The sequence below is a fragment of the Fringilla coelebs genome (assembly GCF_963513975.1).
Source record: "Fringilla coelebs genome assembly, chromosome: 7".
NCBI classification, from domain to species: Eukaryota; Metazoa; Chordata; class Aves; order Passeriformes; family Fringillidae; genus Fringilla; species Fringilla coelebs.
In genome coordinates this window covers 27487426-27512362 of record NC_140035.1, presented here as the reverse complement: position 1 = coordinate 27512362, position 24937 = coordinate 27487426, and the positions used below count along the sequence as shown (strand labels likewise).

The following is a 24937-nucleotide window of genomic DNA, read 5'->3' as shown; positions in this document are numbered from 1 at the left end:
TTTGCTTTATGGTGGCTGCCTTGCTCAAGGGCAGGAAACAGGCAGGGATTTGAAAGCATGGCAAGACACTGAACACCCAGCCTCTGAAACAGCAGCCCCATCCTGCAATTTTCCAGGACCAGACCATCAAAAATGGTCAAAAAGGTGACAAAAAAGGCAACAGGAATTAAAAAAAACCAAAAAATCCCACAAAATTTTCAGTGCGTTACTTTCGGCATCCCACACAGTGATAAGCATAAGCAAAACATAATTAATCTTGACTTGAAGGCAGGGGGAAGGTGTCTCTCCCCCTCCCCAGCACACACTGCTCCCATTAATGCTAACAGGAGCTTACCATGCATCAAAGAGCAAATCCACCACAAAACATTTTTAAGTGCTATCATCACAGAAGATAAAATATAAATTACAGCCTGATTACACTGCGCTGCTAAGAGGCCACATGTGCATCATAGCTTGCAATGACAGCTTCAGATGACCAGATAACTTTGGGACAGGTCTAAGAGGTTACTGTAAAACATGTGTGCAGAGGAATCTTTCCTTGTCTTTGCTTTCCTTTCAAGAAGCTGTGGCACTGCTGTCTGCACAGTTGTTTGAAGAATGTTTACAAATCAGCTTGACAAAGAGAAAAAAAACTTCTGCCACCACTTGACCACAATCATGATCTTATTCTTCAGTAATGCGTGGTTTATTTCCCTTTCCTGATCTCTGTTAATAGACAGCACGTGCCTACACAATAGCCACTATTTTGTCTGTATAATGTTAAAAAAATAAATCAGAAAACTCTGACAATGCAGAACAGTGTCCCGGTGTTTCCTGGGGTAACTGCTCTCCCTCGAATGCTAACTCAACTCTTCCCACAAAAGCTCAGGCACAACTTTCATTGCTGTGCAAGTGCCTGAGAACTGGCTGATTTTATGGGGCAGCATAAATGAGCTCATGCTGATGAACATTCATGTATTAGCTCTGAATTTCCCATCTTGGGCTGGTTCAAGCCAGATCCTTAGGTTCACTGCAGAGTAACTGCAACCAGCACTGGGTACCTCTTTCTCTAATACATGTCTGCAGCCTGGGAGAGCTGCCAGCTCCTGCCCAGCCCTCAGGTGGCGCTGGCACGTCCCTCCTGTGCCCATACACGACCGGCCAGATCCGTTCCGGCTGCCGCTGGCACAAACCAGGGCGCTGGTGACACAGCGGCCGATGCGGTCAGGAAGTGTTGCACAACCTCGCTGCAGACTCTCTCCTGAAGGCATCGCTGATGGATGGCTCCATTGTCTGGGGATGGGGCACAGCCAGCACAGCTGGCACAGGGGCCAGTTTGCTGCACCCCTGGCAGGCAGGCAGGACTCTGCTGGCCCTGGAGAAGCCATGCGAGTCTCTCTTGCCTGTAACCTGTGGTAGCGAGGCAACCTCGTCCGCAAGGGAAAAAGCAATAGCCTCAGAAACACTGCCCTTCTTCATGGTGATGCTGAGTCCCCTTAAGTGAGACTTTTCACATCTGTGCGCACCTTGAGGGGCACAAACCTTCCAGTTAACACTCACCTTCTGCAAAACAAGACCATAAGCTCTGTGGGCCTCTGACTTGCCTCTTCTGTGCTTTCTCTCACAGCCCCAGCAAGGCTCTCTGGGGCGCTATGGTGTGCAGAGCTTTGCTTAGCACTTTCCACATAGAACCTGAGCTTGGTTATGGCTAAACGGAGGGTCTGCCAAATACTTCAGGTCAATTCTGCATTTCCCCATCCCAGCCCTGATAATCCTAATGAGGAGCTGGCAGAATGCCACGGGAACTAAGGAGGTAACAAAAGGGCTTTTGGTTTGGTTTTCTGCAGACAAAACACTTCCAGTGTCCTCTATGCTTTCTTGTTTAATTAACACTACACACGTTCTCCTTTTCTTTTAAAAATCAGAAGAGTATTTGTGGGCAGTGTGAGCAAGATCTTCCCTGACAAGCCCCAACCTAGAGACATGCTTAAGGTCAAGCCCTAAACCCCTAACTATGGTGGCACGAATGGCGCCACTATAATCATGTTGTTTTCCAGTTACTCAGACCAGGAGTAGGCACTGCATTATTTCAGGAAGGATATGTTTGGATTAGACACTGGATTCTGGTGGGGGGGTAATTATTTGTCCCATCAAACTGTTTTAGGTCCTTACAGATGGCTATTTGGGGTTTCAAGAATACCCAACTGTACTGCTAATTTTTACAATGGGAGCAGTTAGAAGTCAGGAGAACCTGACTGTTATGGTTAGTGAAAATAGCAGATTTATGCTGATAAAACACTACTCAGCATGTTTTTTGGCTTTTGAGATGTAACCACCAATGCACTTAATAACAGGACTTGTGCAAACTATACTGTGTGAATCAAACACATAAAAGTATAAATATTTCTTTTTTTAGAAAGCAAGTCTTAAAAAGTGCATTATAATCAACTACCATGGTAAAAGCAAACTATCCAGTATTACCACACACACAACTGGCATAATGTGCTTTATTATACCCTTAACTTGAAACTGGATAAATAAAAATCAAATGACCAAAGTACAGTCTCCTGCACAGATTAGGTCATTGAAGACAGGACGCCTCACAGAATTAGATCTGAAATCCTTTGTGTTCCTGGTTAAGCTCTAGAAAAGGTGGGCACGTGCAGATAACAGAGGAAGCTACCCTAGCATCTCACTCCCATGCTGTTGAGCTCCATGTCTCACTACTCTGACCTGTACCTATTTTACAGATGCTGGATGCTGGTAGAAAATTACTTTATGGAAAGTCAACAGCATGTGCAGTTAATATTCACAGTTTTTTAGTTCATTTTAAATAAAACAGTTTAATGTAAGGCCAGAGGGGCAGTATTAGGACAAAGCAGAAGATGACATTGTTATGGCCCTGGGATCCATCCAGCTTTGCTGCTGGCTGCTGTGGGGAACTCCATGGACTGCTCTCTCCATGGCTGGCTGCACACATGTAATCGCAGAGGTAAAGCTCACACTTAACACAAGCTTGCAGCTACTGTAGGTCTGTGTGCAGGGAGCCACAGACTTTTGCTAGAAAAGCAAAACACTGTTCTTTGCTTCAATAAGGTTGGAATTATGCAGCATTTTTCAGTCAAAAATCTTTTGGTCAAAAACGTCAACGGAGTGACATCAAAGTATCGACTAAGTAAAGTCTACTTTGCCAAACTGTTTGCCTGGGGCAGCAGAGGGGGGAATATTCTGACAAAGTTCAAGCAGTTGTTTAGGCATTTTTCACGAAACAGCATATTCTGGTGGCTTTTATTCAGAAAAACTTTTGCTCTTCAAGTTCTTCCTATTTTCCTTCAAAGCATTATGTTGCTTGTTGCTCTAAACTGCTGCAAACCTTTTTTTTTTAATTTGAACTGAAAATAATAATTTAGAAAGGACCAACATTTTTTTTTCTTCCAGTGTTTTCAGAAATGTCAGCAACCCCTTTAACTCAGCTCAAGCAGTTCTATAGCTCTAGGCTGTACCACCCAAGAAAGAGCAGCTCACAGCCATCTATCTATCCACCTACCTCCTTCACCATCATATTTACTAAGGGTTGTACTGGTGGGAGCTCTGAAAGAACAAAATGTAATGCAGTTTATAAAAGGAGATGGATGTGAATCTTTTCTATCTCAAAATCCAATAAAGCTTATGATTTTTATTGCATGTGGGAGTCCTTTGGTCAATGTAACACTGATTAGCAGCTTGCCCAGTAAGTCTGATAAAACCAGAAAGTACTTCCGAATATATTCTGGCCAGAGAGACCTGGGAGCAAAGCATGAGTGTTGCAGCTGATGGCCCCAGGGTCACACATGTACCTTGGGATTTCTTCCCTTGTTCTGTTCTGTCTAGCCATGGTTTTGTTCCATTCTCTCCAGAAATAACTAGTCCAAACATCTCTTATCCTTTTATCTTCCTAAAAAGGGAATATCATCTCAAAGCTATTCCCCCTCACCTTTCCAACATGCAGGAATGAAGACAAAAGATTTACAACCTGCTTCAGGCAGGGGTCCAGACTGGACTTTAATAGATCCCAAACACAGCAATGCAGCATTCTTACTCCTCATCTCATTTAAACGAGGGAACACCAGGAATAACATCACTCCCAAGTCAGCAGTGCTTCCCTGGTGCTAATCAGGCCATTAAAAAGGCATAAGCAGTTTGTTTGATGCAGAGGGACAAAGAGAACCACAGAAATTAATCAAAACCAGGGAAAAATTAGAGATTAAAAGTAATAATACTCCTTCCAGCAAACCACAGTCTGAATGCATGATAAGTGGCTAAAAGACACAATCACTGCAGATCTAGAGACAAAAACATGTCTCCTGACTGCATGAAGTGTAAATTAAACTTGCTCTGATACAGAAGCATTTCCTTCACATGGCACTTACTCACTGCCACTGGGAAATCCCGATCCTTTGCTGCAAACGAGAGCTGCCGCACCTGACCCTCCCTGATCTCGCCTGTGGAAAATACACACGCTCTGAGTCAACAGTTGGAGGGAAAGGAAGAAAAACCCAAATGAGGCAGACTTGCTAGAAGAGATTTCCATGGAGGTTTCCTCCCCAAATAAGCAGATGGTTTCCAGTTAGTCAGGGTCAGGGACTGCCCGTGTGGTTTCCTGCTTGCTTGCCTTTGTAGCTTATCTGGGCCTCATCAAGATATACAGTCCGAAAAAATTAGAATGGCTAAGTACAGGAATTAGGGAAACTAAATACAAATGAGCTCTGGTCTGCACTTGTGCAGCGGAGCAGGGAAATCTGTGCCCATGGGTGGGATGGAGGCAGCGGTGCTGACCCCTCTGCCAGGGCGGCCACACTGGGCTGCAGCACTGCACATCTGCAGGGGCGGGTCAGGTCTCCCTAATGCCGCGGTGCCTCTCCAGGCACCAAAGCCGTGCCTGACTCCATCCAAAGCACCCTCGGCAACAGCTCAGCTGCTTTGAAAGTACCCCTGACGTCAATTTAGAACCCTGCCTGCTTTAACCGTGGTGCCGCTGCCCGGCGGCAGCCCAGCTCCATGGCATATTCCCAGCCCAGCTCCATAGAGTATTCCCAGCCCAGCTCCACAGAGTATGCCCAGCCCAGCTCCACGGCTTATTCCCAGCCCCGCTCCATGGCTTATTCCCAGCCCCGCTCCATGGCTTATTCCCAGCCCAGCTCCATGGTGTATTCCCAGCCCCGCTCCATGGCGTATTCCTAGCCCAGCGCACGGCTACGAGATTTGAAAGCTCCGGGCACACACACCGGCTCTCGTAATGCTGTGCATGGGAGCAAAGCAAAACTCCACCAGGAATGTATTGCACAAGCTGCCATATGGAAAGGGCATTCTCAAATTAAACCCTGAAACCCAGATGAGATCTGAGCGAAGGACAGTTTCACTTAAAGGAAATGTCTGAGGTCAACCAGCAATTAACTGAAAGGTTCTGATTGAATACGCTATTGACTGCGCTCACATCAGACAGCTTCCTGTTTATTATACCTTATGGGCTGTCTAGGTGCCAAGACATTAAGCTGTCAATAATCTATTAATACTAAACAGCTCCTCCCTCCTCACTCCCCCCTTGCAAATCCTCTTAGGCTAAGAAACTGCACTAAAAAGATGGAAATTTTTGAAGTGAGATGGAAATTAGCTTTTTAGGGTTTTTCTTTGCTTGGTTCCAGCTGAAAGTACAGCAACATTCATAAACAATATAACACGCAGTCTATAACTACATGGAAAAAACTGTGTTAAAAAAAAATCAGCCATGATTGAGACCATATCCTGAAATCTGGCTTTCTTTTCCAAGCCATCTTTAAACAGTCTAAGTTAAATTTAATTAACAATTTACAACAAGGAGAGAGAAGTTATTTAAAGACAGGCCTACAGGTCCTTAACATTCAGTGTCTGGGAAACAGTTGTATATAAAAAAAAGTTTTAATGAATTTAATAGAGAAAAGCACTTTAATTAAATGCTGTCAAAGAGGATTGTATTAATGACTGCACACAAAGGAATTTAAAGCAAGCCAAGTATATTTAGCAAATAGGAAGTAGGCTTTCAGAGGCTGCAACTATTTATGTTTCTGCCATTGCAATGCATCTAGGAGATCGTGTTGCCAATTGAAAGCAGTTATGTTATTAGATATGATTTTATTTATTATGGATTATTAAAATTTCAAATGCTGCAGGGAATACATTTATTTCACTTCTCAAATGAAAGAACAAAGATATTTCCTCCTTGTTCAGTAAGAGGAAAAATAGGAGAGGAAATAAATAATAAATAATAATAATAACTTAGCACTTAACTAGTAAAGTGCTGTCCAGACAGATCTTTTTATGGGGCTTGTTGAGTCCTGAAATTTTAGTGTGTCTCTTTCTTTTTGCTACAACTGGATGGATTTGCAGTTGCTACCACAGCTTCCCTCAACACAGCACAGAAAGAGGAAACAGCTCTTCCTTCTTGTGGGTACAAGGGCCTTCTGTGACACCCTGACCCCCTAGTTCAACTCTAAGAACTATCAAAACCCCAGCAAAAGAAATCCTGGCTGTGAAACTTTTGCAAGCAAGACTGAGAATACCAAGGTTTTCCAGATCTATCCATGAGACTTAGCCACATACTGCTCATAAAAAACCAGAACAATTATGGCTCTGCATTAAGAATTTGTGCGCAATGTGCACACCTTCCTCAGCACCCACATGACAGAACTTGTAGCAGGAAGGAAGGGGCTCTTCACAGCTCTCTGTGCCCATGTGCCTTGGATTCAAGTGTGGCACATCAAATGGGCATGGCCTAATAATCTGAGGGAAAAGCAGCTAGAAAATTCAAGGGTGTCAACATTATTTTGGACTATAATGGCACAATAGTGTAAAACTAAATTTAGCCTCAATTGGAAACAGAAGAATGTTTTTAACACAAATTTAATGAGATGGCTGGGTCTGTAATATCCAGGATGTGTTCTGTGATTTACCACATCCTTTTTGTGATATGTAAAGGTAAAAGGTTAATAATGATTTTAGATGATTCCAACTTCCAAATGTTCCACCAGAGGCACCTTAGGCATGCTTGTATTCCTTTGTTTCTGAACACCAAATCCTTTTTAAGTTAGGCACCACACAAGGTTTTTGAATGTACTTCTTTGTAGTTAAGATTTTCATCTCCTCATTTGCAATGTGAAGAAGTGAGCAGAACTGGGAGAGAAGTCATTGGAAAGGAGGCACAAGGGTATACCAACTTCCTTTCACAATGTGAGTAGCATCATAAATGGAGAAGTTTAATTTTCTAAATACATTATCTGATTTTTGTTTAAGACTTTTATTAAAGTCATGTGTGATGTGTGTTGAGAATGTAGCCTTTGTTGTTCCACAGCTAGGGATCTTGCAAACAGCTTCACTTTGTCTGTGCCAAGATATTTTGGAATATTCTTTGAAACACTGTAAGCATAGATGACTGTGAGAAAAAATATGTGCTACTGTACTTCTGGATACTTCATGCGTGAGAATAGTGCATGCACACAGAAACACTTCTTCTTTCAATCTGCAATTCCTATGAAGGTCCATACAAACATGGAACAACACACACAATATACTCACCCTGAAAAAACCCTTATCTCTGCACACATTACAGTCTCTGGGTATTTCCAAGCATTCAGAGAAAAAAAAATCAAACCCAAAACAAAACAAAAAAATCAAATCAAAACAAACAAACAAACAAACAAAACCAAAACCAAAAAGGGAAAAAAAAGAACACACCAAAGAATTTCCAAAAAAAGACTGGCCCTGGGCAAGGAGACTGACCATCTATGTCCTGGTCTGTCACAGTCTAACTCCCAGCACTGCCCAGAAGCTGCACCATTTCCCTGGAGGATGCTGTGCAACACGGAAGGAAGAGTAGCTCCTTGCTCTCTGAGGGTCAAGCAGCACTAAGTGCTCTGCTAGCACTATTCTCAATGGTTTCCCTCCCCATGTAATTTTTATAATTGCCTATCTGAAGAAAAAGACCAGCTGCAATGATCCAGGCCTCTAACTTTATCCTAAGATTTCTGTAGGGAGCCTGAGAATAAAACGTTATGAATTAATAAAATTGTAGCCAATTACCTATAAACATTTACACATCTCTGAAGCCTGATACTATAATTTATGAACAAGTGTGGGGGACATAGAGCAATTAGGAAACATTAAAACTGAATTTAAAAAGAGCAATGTTTTTAACTGCAAAAATTTTCAAATGTAAATGGAACAGAGGCTCATCTATCTAGTGGCTTTTCAGCCTTCAAGGTTTGCCTGCTGGCTGTTTCAAAGGTTACATGAATTTAAAGAGCTTTATTTAGTGACCTTGCCCTATATGTTTGTTCATCCTCAACCTACTATGGCTCCTTACAACACTAGCAGCTCAGCATTTACAACAGGGCCAGGACTGTAAGAAATGAGGGCTAAATCTGGTCAGATTGTGTGAGAAAGGCAAAAGGGTGAGACAACAGGGGCCAGAGCTACAGTGATGTCATTTGCTAAAACGACAACTTGTCAGAGCAACACCAACACAAACCACCACCCTGCTGCTCACTGCCAAGGCTCAGCAGCGCTAAATCTGCACATTCAGATTTTAGGGGAAGCTTCTGCCTGGAGCATTTTGCCACGGGAGCCAGGGCAACCCAAGCAGAGCTGCTCTGGGACAGCCTCACAGAAGATGTACCCTCAGAGTCATCTTTATTGTAAGATGCTGCTGAAGAAAAGCACTAGCCATATTCTCAGGGCTTCTTCATGTAAGAGTCCCACCTCATTCCTGCCCTGTACTCAGCTGATCCTGGACTAAACAAAAGCTGTCTGTTAACAGGTGTCACTGCAGTGGCCTCATGGTTTCAGGTTCTGTACAAATGTGAAAAGGATGAACTATTCTGACAAGACTGAACTTGCCACCACAGGAAAACTTAAAGCTCTGCAGTTTACTTCATCTCCCATTTCTAGGGTTAAATGGAGCAGTACTAAACCTAAACTAATTTCAGAACAGAGGCAGTTTGGCTTTAATTGCAAGTACACTCCCAGCTATCATTCAAGGGGAATAACAGGCCTAACGTTAATAAAAATCAGCAGCATTTTCAGCCACATTAGATATCCACACTAAGCAGAAACAGCTGAGATGGTGCAGTAGGCAGGTTTGGCTGTAGCACTCACAGCTCAACACTGTTCCCTGCAATTGTAGCAACTATCACTCACAAGATTGTCTGCTGGATACTTCAGAGTCAAATGCAAGGGGGCTGCTGTCTGATTTTTGCCTCTGTTGCCTCTGTCAAACTTATGCAAGGCTTCTGAACCACTGTGACCCATCAGAAAAATGGTGCGCACCAAGAGGATGGAGAACCAGGAACCAGAGCATGCAGCCACAGCTGGTGTTTCAAAATTGACCATCTCTGGCTACAGGGGCACAGGTACTGGAGAAGCTTGAGAAAGCAGCTCAGAAGTGGAAGATGCCTGAGATTTATTCTGTTTGTGCATGTACCACATGCTTTAAAGACAGTTCCTTTACCCCGAACCAAAAGCAGTCACACACACAGTAGAGATAAATGCAGTGTGAGTGGCATTTGCAATAAATATTGCTTTCAGCTTTAACACTGCATAGAAACAGAAGTTACATAGTTTGAGACTTATTTTCAGTGTTTTTTAATAGTTTAGACTGAAAGGAGATACTGAAATTGACTGTTGTCTAATTTTGAAAGAGAAAGAATGAAACTCCAGGTAACTAATAACTAAAAAAGAAAGATATTCTGCACTCACAAAATTCACAGACCTTGTTCTGACACACATTTCCCTCCACAGTTCTAAATCTAAGAAAAAAAATAATCCAAGTGCAACCCTCCCAAACCAAAGCTCTGAGCATTTTGAGTGCAATGAATAACCTACAATACAAGTTTCTCTTGAAGTCCATCTGGGTTTGCTGAATACAAGTTGTGTCACCAGTCTTGACCACTCCTGTCTGAGCAGACATCACATCCAGCCATGGATGAAAGAATAGGGGAGTCAAAAAGCAGTGGGTATCAATCTATGGTCTGTCTTTTGGGAGCAGAGAAATGATCAAAAAGCAAAACTATCACAGTGCAGCCATTAAGAATGAATCACAGGGCACAGCATCCCCGCAAAAAATGTGTATCAAAACAGTAAGGACCAGACTGAGAGAGCTAGCACAGTTTGGGAAAGTAATTTTTGTCCAAGTCTCACAGACAACCCAGTCCTAATTTCCAGTATGTAAAATCCCCCAGCGTAACTCAGACAAACACAGCAAAACCTCACTGTGCACATCATCCTATGGATCATTAAGGACACCATGCTACTCTATGGAATAACACAGCTTTGCTTCACTTATCATCTTAGATTTCCTAAGTATTATTAATTGGTATTATTTTTAAAGAAATTTCAAGTCTCACTGGTTTTTCCATCTGTGTGCTATGCATTATGTGACCCATGAACTCCAAGACGTTATTTAGAATCAGATATTTCATTAGGAAGCACTACTGTGGTGTTCATCCCCCTCTTTATTACTTCTAGAAAGAGAATATGAAATTAGTTTCATTGGATTGCCATCGCCACTTGCCTTGACCCATTTTTACCAGGGCTCCATGTTCTGCTCTTTTATATTTCATTGTTATTTCTAAAATACTCATTGCCTTCTATCCCTTACAAAATTATAAAATTAGTATTTTATTTACTTCTAGGCTATGTTACTTTCTGCATATTTAAAGAGAGATTACAGTGTTTGCAGTGAAAACACAACACAGAAGAGCTTTCCTAGAGCTTTTTCTATGCCTTCTTTTATTTACTAATGTTCCTCCACAATTTATGATCTGAACAATTATACACTGCCAGATTTGTCTAAATCAAAGCTTCTGAGAATAAAAGGGTGGAGGGATGTCATTTTTTAAAAGTGACAAAAGTAACAGTGTATCAGAAAGCAATATTTGATTGCTCTTAAATACGTATGTACCTACTAGCTTTAGAACTACTTGTCAACTTAGAGAAAATGAGAGGCAAGGCTCCCACAGTGTCTGACTAGAAGGTCCTTTGCTGCAGTGGTGGCTCATTACTCCAGAGAACCATCGTACCCACCCGGACACTCCAGAGACAACAGCCTGATTCATGGCCCTCCCAATGGACTCAGGTTTCTCTGCCCCAGCAATTAACAATGAATTAGCACTATATTAAAGTGCCAGGCAAGATGGTTACTCTCTGGAGTGGTCACCTTGGACACAGCAGACAAACAGTGGGAGAAGGGAGAGAAATTAGATTTACTGTGTCCCAGCATGTCTGTAACAAACACGGAATCCCTGGCTGGCAATGGGAAGCAGCTGTAGGCACTTGTCAGCATTAACACTCCAGAAAGGTCCAATGCCAGCAAACAGCCAGGGAATGGTGGGATTTAGCAAGGGATGAAAAGTAAGACAGGGAAGGAAGGCTCACCTCTGCAGAGCAGGGAGCTAAACACAGAAGCATGAGGGCTGCTTGCTGCAAAGGGACTATTCTGCACACCGTTAAGGGCCAGGCCAGGCCAGATCAAAGGGCCAGCCAGGATCCCACTCCTGCTGGTAGTGGTGGGAAAGGATGAGAAGACAGCAAAAATGTAATAACGCTTTCCAGGACACCCTCCCGCCCCCCAGGAACCTGTGGCTCAGGCACTGTGTAATTCAGAGGTGATGTCCTTATGGTACCCCAGCTAGCAACAACCTCACCGCTCTCTTTCCTACTAGCACTTTGCTATTACACCACTGCATGGAATGGAGGGAGAGTCTCTTAATGGACACCTCAATTTCCTTAAAAACCAGAAGAGAGGCTGTGGCAAGCTCAGCCTGCATGCACAGCAACATGTAGGTGTAGCATGGATGCCCCATAACCAGTGTGTGAAGGAAAATCCACACTCTGACACGTCCATACGGCCACACCCAGTGCTGCCAGAGAACACAGCCATGTCACAGAGCTCCACAGGGCTCACATTTTATGACTCTTTAGCACAATAACAAACAAATCAAGTATACAGGGAGGAATTTTTTAAACACTCAGCTTCCACTGTAGACATTATTCATTTCAGAAACAGTAAAACAGTTGATTAAATGGATTAATATATGGCTGATGGGAAAAATCTAATGCAAGGGAGAAAAATAAACATGTTTGGTTTTAAAACCCTGAACCTAAAGCTAAACAGTGAGGTGCAGGCTATTAATACCAAACCAGTGAGAGCAAGAACCTCTCACAAAGGAAACAACAATCCCTTAAAACATGAAGAACCAGCCTGTGTCCAGCTGATCTCCTACAGCACAACTGCCCCACTGAGCACACCCTGCCTTACAGAAGACAGAAACCATACCCAGCCTTGGGGTAATTCCCTCACTTCAAGTGTCCTTAACCCTGTAAGCAGCAAGTGAACTACACAAAACACATCACAATGATATCATTGCCATTTCCAAGAAGCCATACTGATGAAAATATAGCCCCATCTTTTGCCTGGTCACACCTCTTGTGATGAGAGCTAGGATATTCTTCCAAGTCTGACAGGGGGATGTCCCGAGCCCAGACAGGGTTAAGTCATAGTGGCTGGGAAGTCTGGCAGCAGCAGTGTGGGACAGCCTGCTTTCAGGCTCTCCCAGTCTCTCCGCTGAAGTTACCATACACACACCTAAGCCATCAGAGCAAAGAGAAAGATGGGCTGGGCAGAGAAAGATGGGCTGGGCAGAGAGAGAACAGAGGTAAGATCCTGCCTGCTCCTATGTTATAGATCTGCACCTGCTGTTATTCACAGCACTGCTGCTTGTATCTTCTTCAAAGGGCTGTCATTTTGCTATCAAGGTTGCAGGTAAGGGCTTGACTTACAGCACACTTCTCACCAGCAAACCTGCAAAGCTAAGTAGGTCGGTGACTGCAGCTCTTGGATGTTTCACCCCCTGCTAAAATGCAGCCAGGCACTGTGGCAGACATTCTGCACCCACCACTGCTTTGAGAAGGAAATGAGAGTTGCTTTCCCACTCGACACTACAGGGGGAATTTCAGATAGGCAGAATGTAATTACTTGGCCTGGAGTTCAGCCAGAAGCAGGGCCCAAGACCCCTACCCTTATGTAAAGTGTCACAAAATCTCCAATGACTGCAGGTGTGAGAACCTCAGCTTTACATCTCTGGCTGCTGTCATTGGTTCTTCGTGGCTAATTACCTAATAGTGACCCTTGCAGCAAAGCTAAAAAACAAACCTTGCTTCTCAAAACCATTCAAATCCCAGAGACTAAAAACTATGCAAAAATTACTTAGTCTTGGGTATCTTTTGACAGTAGGTAGGGAGCAGGTGGACAGCAGATCTCATGTGGCACTGGTAGTGTGTCACTCAGAAACCTACTGGGGTTTTTGGATGGGCAAGCATAGCTTTAAAATGCAGCACCCCCAAAACACAAGCCTACTTTATCAACTGCATACCAGTCTCCAGAGTTTTGTTGTATGAAGTTGCCAGCTGGTTCCATTTATTTTTCTTCATTTTTCATATTTTGACTGTAATAAATAATTAATCCACGGCTTTGTAACTTGCTGACAAATACAAATGCACAACATTCCAACACAGTGTAACATGTCACTCACAAGAGCCAACCTGCACAATGCAGAAAAGTGATGTGCAGAAGGCTTTGGAAAGTAGGCTAAATCAACAAGGTCACTCACAAGATCCCAGGGAAACTTTTTGTGCCCCTTAGAGGATATTCCCACTTGCTGTGGGCATCAGAGCTGGGTTAATATGTTTAAGTCTACAGAGGTCTAATTGTCTTTCCACATGTTAGCTTGGGCCCTTTCTTTACCTATTTGCAGCTTCTTGGTTCCAAGATCCCATAAACTTTTTGGGATGTGGAAGACAAAACTTGCTAAATTAATTACTTACAGGGCTTCTCCTTCTTTCCAGCCCTGAGAACCTGAACCCAAGGAAACAGTTTTTTTTTTCTTTTAGGCAAAGACACGAAGGAAAGCAAGGAGAAAGAAATTAGCAGAAGAGACAAAAGGGTCTGAACTAGGCAATCATTAATCTGAGTGAGACATACATGTTTCAGATAGGCAGGACAAGACAGAGAAACCTCTCGCCTTTAGAAAAAAGGGGGCAAGATAGCTGGCAGCAGTGGTAGCAGCCTAAGAGCAGCAACAAAGAATAGAGGCTGAATGCCAAGATTCACAGCAAGAGTAGCAAAGCAGTGCAATCCACCATCAAAGGATGGGGAGAGTGAAGGTGGGAGGAGGAACTGCAAGATCATCAGAGAAATGCACAGTACAAACAACCCCCAGAGTGGTCACAAAGTCTGGCGGCACGTGAGTGGTACCAAGTGCCAGGGGCTGAATTGGAGGGCTGAAGGGAAGCAGGGCTGCTGTGGAAGGTGTTGTCTCAGCTTTTTAGATTGAAGAAATGTCTCCTGAGCCTCTCTTGACCATCTGTAGATGTCTGAGTTTGTGACATGCATTACTAGTTATTAGGAATACACATTAATCTGATTTTCTCTTCTGAAGTTGGAATTGCCAAGAAGAAAGTCTGTATTTTCACTTGGTTTTCCGTACATATACTTGTATTTTTTTCTTACTCTACTAATACCTGAGACAAGAGTAGAACAAGGGTGTACAACCAAAAATTCATACTAGTCAGAAATGTATAGAGGAGCAAAACAATCCCAATGAGGCTGTGAAACAAAGGCCCATTCCTCACAAAATGCTCAGCATGGTCATTTCAGAAGTACTTTTAAGTTTCAGCCAATCCATAAAAAGCCCCTCTCCATGCTGCACTCTTGAAACCCCCGGTGTTACCCCAGTCCTCCCACACAGACACCCTGAGGAGGCAGAAGTGCTCTGACCTGCACAGGCTCAGGGGTGAGCTGCACCACGTGCTGCATGCGCTCGCTGTGGTGGTGTCTGGACTCCTCCTCATAGATCACATCCCTCTCGTGCTGGGGAAGGTTCAGGAAACGGCGAATGGTGCAGAGGTTCTCCCAGAGGGTGCGGTTTTCCGGGCTTGGGTTTTCTTTCCAGCGCAGCAGTTCACACAGCCAGCCCTGCAAGGGTAGAGTCAGCACAGTCAATTCACCGAGCACCAAGGAACCAGATGTGAGCGGGAGGTCAGCTAGACTTAAAGCTCTGGGCTGGAAGTTTTGCTGGTCTTATCTTACACATAAAACCCCACCACCCCAAGCTGCCATTTGGTCTCAACAAATTCATGATATATTCTATTTCCTGCAAGTTGGAAAAACTGAAACAAGCAGCAGTGTTTAGCAAAAACCAGTGTCTTGTCTTCATCATATACACACTATGTTCAAAATGCTCAAATTTAAATTTTTTCCTACAGAAAAGCAAAGATGAAACAGAAATGCATCTTTACTTCCATTTCAGAGCCCCTTCATTTCTTCATCCAAGCAAAAGAAAAGGAGACGTAACTCCTGAGACTTGCTAACAATCCTCACTGCAACCTGCAGCCACAGAACCAGAAATTCAACATTATTTCAAATGGCTAGTAGAATATACTATCAAGACTTCTGGTTTGCTTACACTGTGTTGCACTGACTCCTCCAGCTCTGAACCCCACTAAAATGTTACGTCTTTAAATAATAAAATCTAAGAGAAGCTGCAGCCTTATATAAAGGGAACCCTCAAGCATCTAGCACAGAATCAGAAAACAGGGTCATGCAGAAGTTACTAAAGATACCAAGACCCTAGGCAGAGGTAACTCTAAACCCAACTACAGATCGTAGTAAGAGCACATTTTATTTGTGCTGTCTTGTTTAAGGTTAGTTTGAAATGCCTTTAAAAGGTTACTGCTATATGGAAGGAGCTGCAGGACCTCTCCACAGGGACCGACTGCTCACATCTCTGAGGTGAAAGCACCTGCACTCCAGGAAGAGGAAACGACCCTGAACCCCAAGGGCAAGCACAGCCAAAGGGCAAGAGCTGCTGGGGTGAGGACAGCCCCGCGTGTGCCGAGTGTGACCCGGAGACCCCAGCAGGTGAGCCAGGGATCGTGGCTGCTGCCGCTCCTGTGCGGCCTGGGGACACAGCCAGCCCCGTCCAGCCTGCCAGCAGCCGGCCCACTTGGGGCTGGGGACAGTGGCTCCCCTCCTGTGCCTGCACGGCAGACGCAATGCAAATGACAGAAGATGAGAAGATAATGCCGAGGATGCTGTCAACACGCCTTACTGACTCCTGTCAAAATATTTTACCTAGTAGCTTTATAACCCATCATTTTCAAGCTACGGCTCAGCATTCTGACACCATTTTGACAGGCACCTTACAATACCTAAAAGATAGCTTGATCAATGTTAAAAATGTTTGGTACAAGAAGTAGCCAAAATTGTGTCTTTCTGAATAGTGACCAGAGCAAGCTGAACAGCCGGGTTCATTACCAGCCCACAGGGGGGCTTTTCGGTATTGCTTTTTTGTGTAACAACTTGTAAGCCATTGACAACTTCTACCATGCACTCTAAACCCCGTGTATAATATCATAAGCCGTTGTTTGTGTTACTCTCCACTGTGTCTTCTGCCTTCACCCCCCCAAAAAAGGCAAGATTTGATTATCTCCGCTGCATCAGCCAAGACAGCAACACCAGCTGTTCTCATTGTGCAGCCTCTTCCTCACGGCCTACATGTTAATAACCTGATCATTCCATTTTCTCCTTCAACTGCCGGCTGCAGCACAGCGAAGAGACAAAAACCCAGGCCCATCTGCAGCAGCTGTAGGCACTGAACTGTGAAGCCACCAGGGATTTATAAACTAATCTGTAACACAACACTGCCTTGTTTTTACAAGTGAGAGGCCACATTTGTGCAGACCTGATCTTTTCTTGCAATAAACTTGGAGGGCTGGGGGGTAGGGGGGCAAGGATGAAAACAAGATATATAATAATTTACTTAGGGAAAAAAAATCTCTGCGTTGTATTTTCAATGTGTTTTGATTGGTATTTGGGCAATCTCTCAGCCAGGTGAAGTCTGCATTTTAATGTGGTTTGGCTACATCCTTTACCCTCAACTGTCCTCCTTCCACTGCTCAGAAATCCCCCAAAACTTTGTCTCTTTTAGAGAAAATATAGGAAGAAAATCTCCCAGTTTTGCAATGTTTACTCAGGGGTTCCTCCATATCGAGGAAATAATTTTTGAAACAGAAAATAAACCATCTGTAGAAAAAAATAAAATTCTGTTGTTCTCTGTTTTCAGTGATCTGAATAAGTCTCCAACTAAACTCTTTCAAAATGTTTCAAGCAGGTATGTTTAACACCTCCTGGGCGCTGCTTCAGCATGAACACCCACCGTGTGGCAGAAAATACAGGATAAGCCCAGCACCTGGTGGAGCTGGAGGCCATTGCTGGCAGACCTGTGAGAGGATGGGGTGCCTGGCTCCGGCAGAACCCAAGCCCAGCTCGGCAGGGCCACCTCCCCTTCGCAGGGCTGGACCGGGCAGCCCGACGGTGACTGCCGCACTTTGATTTATCTGTCCCGTTATAATCAGCGCTCATTACAATCACTTAGAGCAACACTACAGGCCTCATTACGGACTAGGCACTCGCTGCCATTAGTCTTTAAGAAGGATAGCGCTCAATTTGCCTGGCAACATGCGAGGTCCTGACCTTGGAGCTATTAGGGAAAAGATTAGACTGCAGTGTGACCATGTGTGCAGACATGAACAAACCAAATTAATTTCTGGCAAAGGGAGGCACCAGGCAAAGACCCCGCCATCCCGAGGACACCTGAGAACTTCTCCATTCCCCAAAGGAGATAAGCTAATGGCACGTTTAAAGGAGCCTGGTTCTGAAGGTGAAGCACATCCGTGGTATTTAGAGAGATATTAATCCAGTTTCCCCACAAAGTATTTGCTTGGCTGATCAGATTAAGGGATCTAGCCTTCAACAGCACACCCCCACCACAGCAGGCCCCAAGAAATCTGTGATACTTCACAGCCTCAGACATATTGCACCATGTGTACCCAGCTGCTACAATAATTAGCTTATGAATGTATCAGCTGGTTCTGTGATTTTTATAAATAATAACTAACCTACAGAGCAGAAAGATTTCCACGAGCCTAATATTAGCAAGAAATTGCAAGGTGCGCCTAACTGAATTGTCATTGTGCTAAATGCCCTGTCTTCTCTCACATTGTGCGAGACTGGCTCTCCCCCAACGCCATTTATAAATATTTATTTTTGCAATGTATTTGTGTCAGCTTTCTTCACAAGAGCCATTATTCGCTCACCCCCACACATACACACGCATACCCACTGTGTGCATGTATACACTTATCTGCATCAAGTCTGTCCTTTCGCTACTCTTTTTCTATCCTTCCCTCTATTCAAGCATTCATTCAAGACCCTCTCTATCCAGCTATGGGGCTGTTTATTAGGCAATAGCTTTGACTAATATGTGAGAAAACACAGCGTGCCGCAGCTTACTCACACGTTCTTTATGGCTGCAAGTAACCGCCTTCCCCATGCACAGATGAAAAGTCTGCATTGGCTTTTTTTAATTATTTATTTAAGTAATCTTAGCACGCCATCCAAGAAAGTTTTGCAGTACCAGGCAAAAAAAAAAAAAAAGTGTAAATGTCAAATAAAACAGTGACAGATGACAGTATTCTCTATTGAATAGCACCGTTTCTTCGTGCATGTTCAATGAGAACTCATGAATTATTAATACACAAAATCTCCTTTTACTGTTAAAAATCTCAACTTGGCGTTTTTTGGTTACAATTTTTAAATTTTGTTTTATTTATTTCTTTGGGGTCTGTGTATGTTACACAGCTTTCCAGGAGAATTATTTCATTTAAGAAATGCTAACATACAGAAACTTTTGGAGCTACAGCCATTCACAGTGAATTTTCATCTACAGCTACATTTATTGGCATGAAGAAGGAAAAGTGAAGGAGACGCTCTCTCACCACCTTTTCCCCCACTCACCCACAGCATCTGAGCTCGCTGCATTACAAGTAAATACAACTTCTGTGAACATATTCTGAAAAATCTAACTGATAACACACCCCTCCCCAGACCTGTAATATGCCGTGTTTCTGGTCCTGCCTCCTCTGCACATCACAGGTCTCGCTCCACCACACAAACAGCCCCCTTGGCTGCCAGAGTTACAGAGCTTGATACACACCAGTGTCAATATGGGTGGCAGAATCCAGCCCTTAATGTCAGCTTCTAAGGTTCTCAAATGGGAATGTCTTCCATTAAAAAAAAGAGGAGGAAAAACAGCACAATTAAAGGATGCTTTTGGCACTACATTCAGGCACACCCAGCGCTTGTGGTTTCAAGGAATTCTGCTCAGAACTTCCTTCATTTCACCCCAGAATTTCTAGAGGCATCAAGAATGCAGTCCAATTTAGCTCATTAAAGAGAGCTGCAGAGAAGTGGTAACCTCTATTTTTGTTGTTCTCATGAGACAAGATAAACATTTTCTAAGCATTTTGTTTGATAAAAAAATAATATCATATTAATGTCCTATTTTTAACCTCTCTTTCTTCCAATCAAATACATTTCCGCATAGCTAAACAAACAACAACAAAAATCTGCAGAAAGCCAGCCATTCCTATTGTGCTTTTATGCTGTTAAAGAAAAGGCACGCTTAGATCACCAAAGTGTGAGGCTCGGTGCCCTCAAACCCGCTCAAGGACAGCGAGCTGGTGCAGCAATCCTGAGCCATATCTCTGTCACTTATCCCAGAGCCCTGTTTAGCAGCTTGACCCTTTCACTTTTGCTGGGCTTACCCTGGAGCAGGGCAGCCAGATGTAACAGACTACAGTAAGGTCAGTTTTTCCAGCACTCAGTACAGATGTGCACAAACACACTGACCCCCAAAAGTGCTTCTTGCAGATCTGCTGCCCTGCAGCCTGCCAAGGACCAAATTTCTGACCAAGGACAAAGAAGGCCCATGAGAAGAGCTCAGGCTCACAGTCATGCTGGGGTACAGGCCCATGTTTACACTTTGCCAAAAGCCACTGCAGGAGGTGGCAGTTGGGTGTCCACGGTGACTTAGTCACAGGCAGCTGTTCTGCTTTGAGCACGGATAAGCCTGCCGCTTAACTGACCTTGTGCTTCCCTGCACTTACATTAAAATTAATAACAATAATAACAACAATCATAACAATACCGTTAGTTGTCTGCACTGACATTTTCTAGGGTCTCCAGTGAAAGCATGAGTAGGCAAATGAAGAGGTTTTTAGTAAGAGTGATTCAGGAATAAATCTCAAAAATAAATGTAAAAGGCCGTTTCCTCACCCACATCATCAGTGCAGAAAATGTCAACATATGTGACAAAAGGAAAAAAAAGCAGCAGTGATTGACGCAAGTCTTGAAAGATTAGTAAAGAAATGCACTCTTCAGAGAAGGCTCCCTTTCCACGTGGGATCACAGGAGTCCTCTGGACAAACTTCCTCAGCATCTCTTCTCTCTGCTTAGTATGGGACTGTACAGTGCAAAATGAGCTAGATAATATTCAGCTCTTGTTCCTTAGTCGCCCAACTCTCTTACCATGAATCCAATAAGTGTCTATTAAAATAAATAAACCCCCTAATGATTCAAGATAACCTAATCAAGAAAGCTGAAATGGATAAAAGACTAACTGTAATGGAGAGTTCTGTCATGGCTTCAATGAATTCTTGATGAGAGCCGGGGGAGGGGGACTGAATCTGAGAAGCTTTACTTGGAGAATTTTGATATAGTTCAAGGTTAATCACTCAACAGTCTGGATTTTCTGAAATGCTTGGTACTTTTCCTCCCCAGAAAATGCAAAGCACTTTCATGAAGGCCAGTTTCTCACTAGCCTCATAAAGCATGAAATTATTAAAAAAGAAAGAATGAGATACATGAGTCCTGAAGTACCTTAGATTCACGGGAACACCAAGTCTGCTTAGAGCTCTTGGCCTCAGAGGGAAGAATGCTGTGCACTGAGGAAATTTCCAGCATTCCAAGTTCAAACTAGCTTCTCCCCACACTAGAGAGGACGTGTGGGCTTGTGGTTAGGGCAAGCAGCCCACCATCAGCTCCCGGGTCTGCCAAGGACTTTGTGAGCAAAGACCCAGCTCCACAACTGTCCCTTATTCATTCAGCTGCTCAGAGGCCAATGCACTGCTGCAGATACTGTCACAGAATCACAGAATAGTTTAGGTTGGAAAGGACCTTTAAAGGTCTCTAGTCCAACCCCCCTACAATGATCAATAGATCAGGTTGAACTCTGAGCAACCTGAATGTTTCAAGGGATGGGGCATCTTCCATTTCTGTGGGCAGCCTGTTCCGGTGTTTCATTACCCGCATTGTAAAAAGTTTCTTCTTCTGAATTTACTCTCTTTTAGTTTCAAACCATTATCCCTTGACCTGTCACAACAGGCCTGGCTAAATAATTCCATTTAAGTACTGAAAGGCTGCAATGAAGGCTCCCTGGATCCTTCCAAGTCCAGGCTGAACAGCCCCAACTCTCTCTGCCTGACTTCACAGGAGAGGTGCTTCAGCCATTTGATCATTTTTGTGGCCCCCTCTGGACTTTCCCCAACAAGTTGAAGTCCCTCCCAGGCTGGGGACCCCAGAGCTGGATGCAGTGCTCCAGGTGGGGTTCCACCAGAGCGGAGCAGAGGGTCAGAATCACCTTCCTCGACCTGCTGGTCATGCTGCTTTGACTGCAGCCCAGGACAGAGTCAGCCTTTTGGACTAAGAGTGCACTTCTATAGCTCTTTACCCACTTTTCACCTACTAGCATCCCCAAGTCTTTCTTGGCAGGGTTGTTCTCAATCTCCTTAATCCCTCAGCCTGTGCTGATACTGGGGTTGCCCTGACCCAGGTGCAGGATACTGTAGTTGGCCTTGAGGTGGGGTTCATATGGGCCCACTCCTCTTGTCCTGGATGAGATCACACTGTGATATACAAGTCTGTGAAAAAGAAGCTCTAGTCTAAAGATACACAGCAGAAATTCTAAGTTCGGTCAAGGAGAGAAATGTCTTTCTGCATTTCCTCCATATGTGACAGGAACATTGAAATACCAGCACAACAGACACGCCCCAGCTGTAAAGATTCAAAGCATCATAAAGAAGGCACTGAGATAAGGCAGTAAGAAGTGCCCTGTGTGCACACACTCCACATCTTCACCACCAGCTGCTTTTTCTAGCTGCTGTTCATCATCACTGGAAGCTAATTAGTTTAAGGCCAAAGAAAACACCTATTATAAGCTAAATGGGAGAGAGAAGGCATCCCATCCTATCAAATAAATACAAGGGAATGTAGGTTGGGAAGGAAACAGAGGAAGGGATGAAATTAAGGGTTTCAAAAGCTAATCCTTCCTCAAAGTGACACTGCTCATTCATCTTGCGGTTCCTGTACTTCCTTTTTGGAGTACGAGCAGGAGGTAGGGGCATGGGAAGGTAGCCACGGCGTGGAGTCCCAACTAGCATGGGATCCTGCTGAGGGATAACACCTTCCTTGGCCAGAGAACTGGAAATGAGGCAGGGATCTGGACATGAAAAAGGAAAGTCAGAGGAAAGGCAAGGAACTGTCATAGTGATTTTCATCCGCAGGCCTGGGGGTATTTTTCACCACAAGGGCCTCAACTGAAGGGCTTCTCTGCCCCCAAACTTAAACCCTCATCAAGTTTATTGCTTGTTTGCTTACTTTTCAACAAGGTAAAAATACAACACAGGGACTGATCCTTAAGACTGATCTTCAACATTTTTTCAAATGTTGCTCCAAGGGATGTCTCTTGCTTTACTGTGGTCCAACTGGAATAAACTCCAGTATCTTGAAAAGAATTTCAGTTTCAAGGCTATATGTTCTGTTTTCACTGGACTGGTGGAGGTTCCATATGCCCTTCCCAGGCCTGACCCCCAGCAACATGCTTCCCCATGCCACCCCAGGCTGATTAAGAGTCTCTTGCCCTGGCAGAGCTGCGGGAAATTTGACCTCCATGTTCATACAAACTCTGCCCTCCTTCAGGCTGTCAACAATGGCTCTGGCCAGCAGTGCCCACTATTTATTTATTTATTTTGATAGTCATTGTTTACTACAAACAGAACTACATTCCTAAACCCATTTTGAAGGACTAAGAAAAAAAATATCTGCTGAGCACAGCACAGCCTCTGACAGGACTCTCACTAGCAGAGGTCAAAGGGATGATGCTGCTGCACAGCATTTGAGTCACACGGTCAGGGGGAAACGGTTTTCCTGGAGTTGTACTGTGGAGCAGTTGCAGAACTGAATGTAGAAGCCAGCTGTAAAACCGACAATCCAAACACAATCCAAAGTCTCTGCCCATCCCACTGCCCAGCTCTGCATACACACAGGCCACCAAACCTCTCTGAAAGAGCACACCAGAAACCTGTCTTCTTGTGAATTAAATATAACCAGGGGAACCTGAAGTGTAGACCAGAAACCAAACCCTGGTGTTTCAGCCACACTCAGAAACAGTCCCAACATGCTTAATACAGCTCCCAGGTTTAGCCACTAAAAGGGCACTAGCAGGCAGTATCTCCAGACAATCCTGCTGCCCATCGGGTACATCCCTAACAGCTGACAACTAAAATAGGAGGGCAGCTTCGGAGGCTGTGTTGTGAGGGCACTGAGCTCTCAGCTCCTGCTGGCTTAAAAAATACAAAGGGATGCACAGCACTTCACAAAGGCTAAAAAGATCTAGATATAAGTTGCAAGGAAAAAAAATGCATATTGAGGTGAATAAGTGACGAATAAGTCAATGTCTAAAATGAATGGCTTGAAATCTTTACGAAGGTGTATTCTCTTAAGGAATTCTCACCTTACTACCTTGGTACCTCCATAAGGCCCTGAAACTTGCCTTTATGTTGACTTGTGAGCTCTGTGATTTGCAACCTCAGTTTCTAGAAACTGCCCTTCTCTTCAGTTGCTGAGGCACTGCCATGACTTAAGAATGAAGATGGTTACTTGTTAAATTAGAGATCAATTAACTCCACCAGTAGATGATGCCTCTTGCAATAACTGTTCACAGTGGGTACCACTCTTCCTGTACAGAGACAGAAGAGGAAATGAGGTCTCTGTAGCCTCTGGATGTTCTCTCGGGTACATGACACACAGCCCTGTGTATAAAATGTCAAAACACCCCTGTTGGAGATTCACCGCCTGCTAAAACTGTGAAGATCTCACAGCACCGTGGATTGCTGTTGACAGAACAGCAGCGCCCAACATAACACATGCCTTGTTAGCAAACTGGAAGCCTCTCAGTAGTCTGGGGTGAGGGAATAATAGAGGAAGCCAACACAACACAAGCCAGGCCTGTGGAGAATAGCAAGTGAACGAACCTTGGCGGAGAGTCCAAGCAAAGCCTCAGACTAGCTCTTTTTTCCCCCCTTTCAAACTCTCTCTTCTGCAAACATGGGCAGTTTTCAATGAACGCTTCCCACCATGTAACTCAGCTGCTGAAATCAGCAGCATTTTCACCAGAAATTCCCACAACTGGCACAGCTGGCCTGTGCAAAGCGTTGGGAACACCCAACTGCTAGTTTTCAGACAAGCTAGACCTAAGGCTGACCCCGCCACTGTGGCTCTACCCCATGCAGGCAGCTGTGTCCTTGCTTTTTGGCCCTCCTCCGGGCCACAGAGCTCCCCAGCCAGCGGCAGGACACTACAGGCACACCAAGCCAGGCTGGGGCAGGCACACAGGTGGGCTTTGAGGCAGGGGGTGGCCGTGAACCACTGTGGTTCTTGGCTGTGGCTTCCTCTGTCCCTGCCTTCCAGTGCCCCTATAAACCACTTTCATGCTCCAGCAGAGCGCTATGACATCTCAGCATGGCGAATGCTGGGCCATCCCAGGGAGCCAGAACTGCTTTGGCAAGGCTGCGAAACAAAAGAAACATCAGCCTCAGAAACACTTCTTTATTCGCTGCTGCTGAAGAAACAAAACCTTTATGTGCAGTAACTCTGCTTTAAACAATAACATTTGTGGATCCTGTTCTTAACCTTTTGCATCTGGTGTTCAAAATC

At 44.2% G+C, this 24937-nt stretch overlaps 1 protein-coding gene across 1 annotated transcript in view; it reads right to left on the bottom strand.

The window, feature by feature from the left end:
- The window catches only part of SATB2 (SATB homeobox 2), a 125124-nt gene that overhangs the window by 7868 nt on the left and 92319 nt on the right, over positions 1-24937 (bottom strand). Inside the window, exon 9 of the mRNA XM_084208876.1 lies at positions 14822-15019. Coding sequence (XP_084065002.1) covers positions 14822-15019 — 198 coding nt within the window. The remainder of the gene's footprint in view (positions 1-14821; positions 15020-24937) is intronic.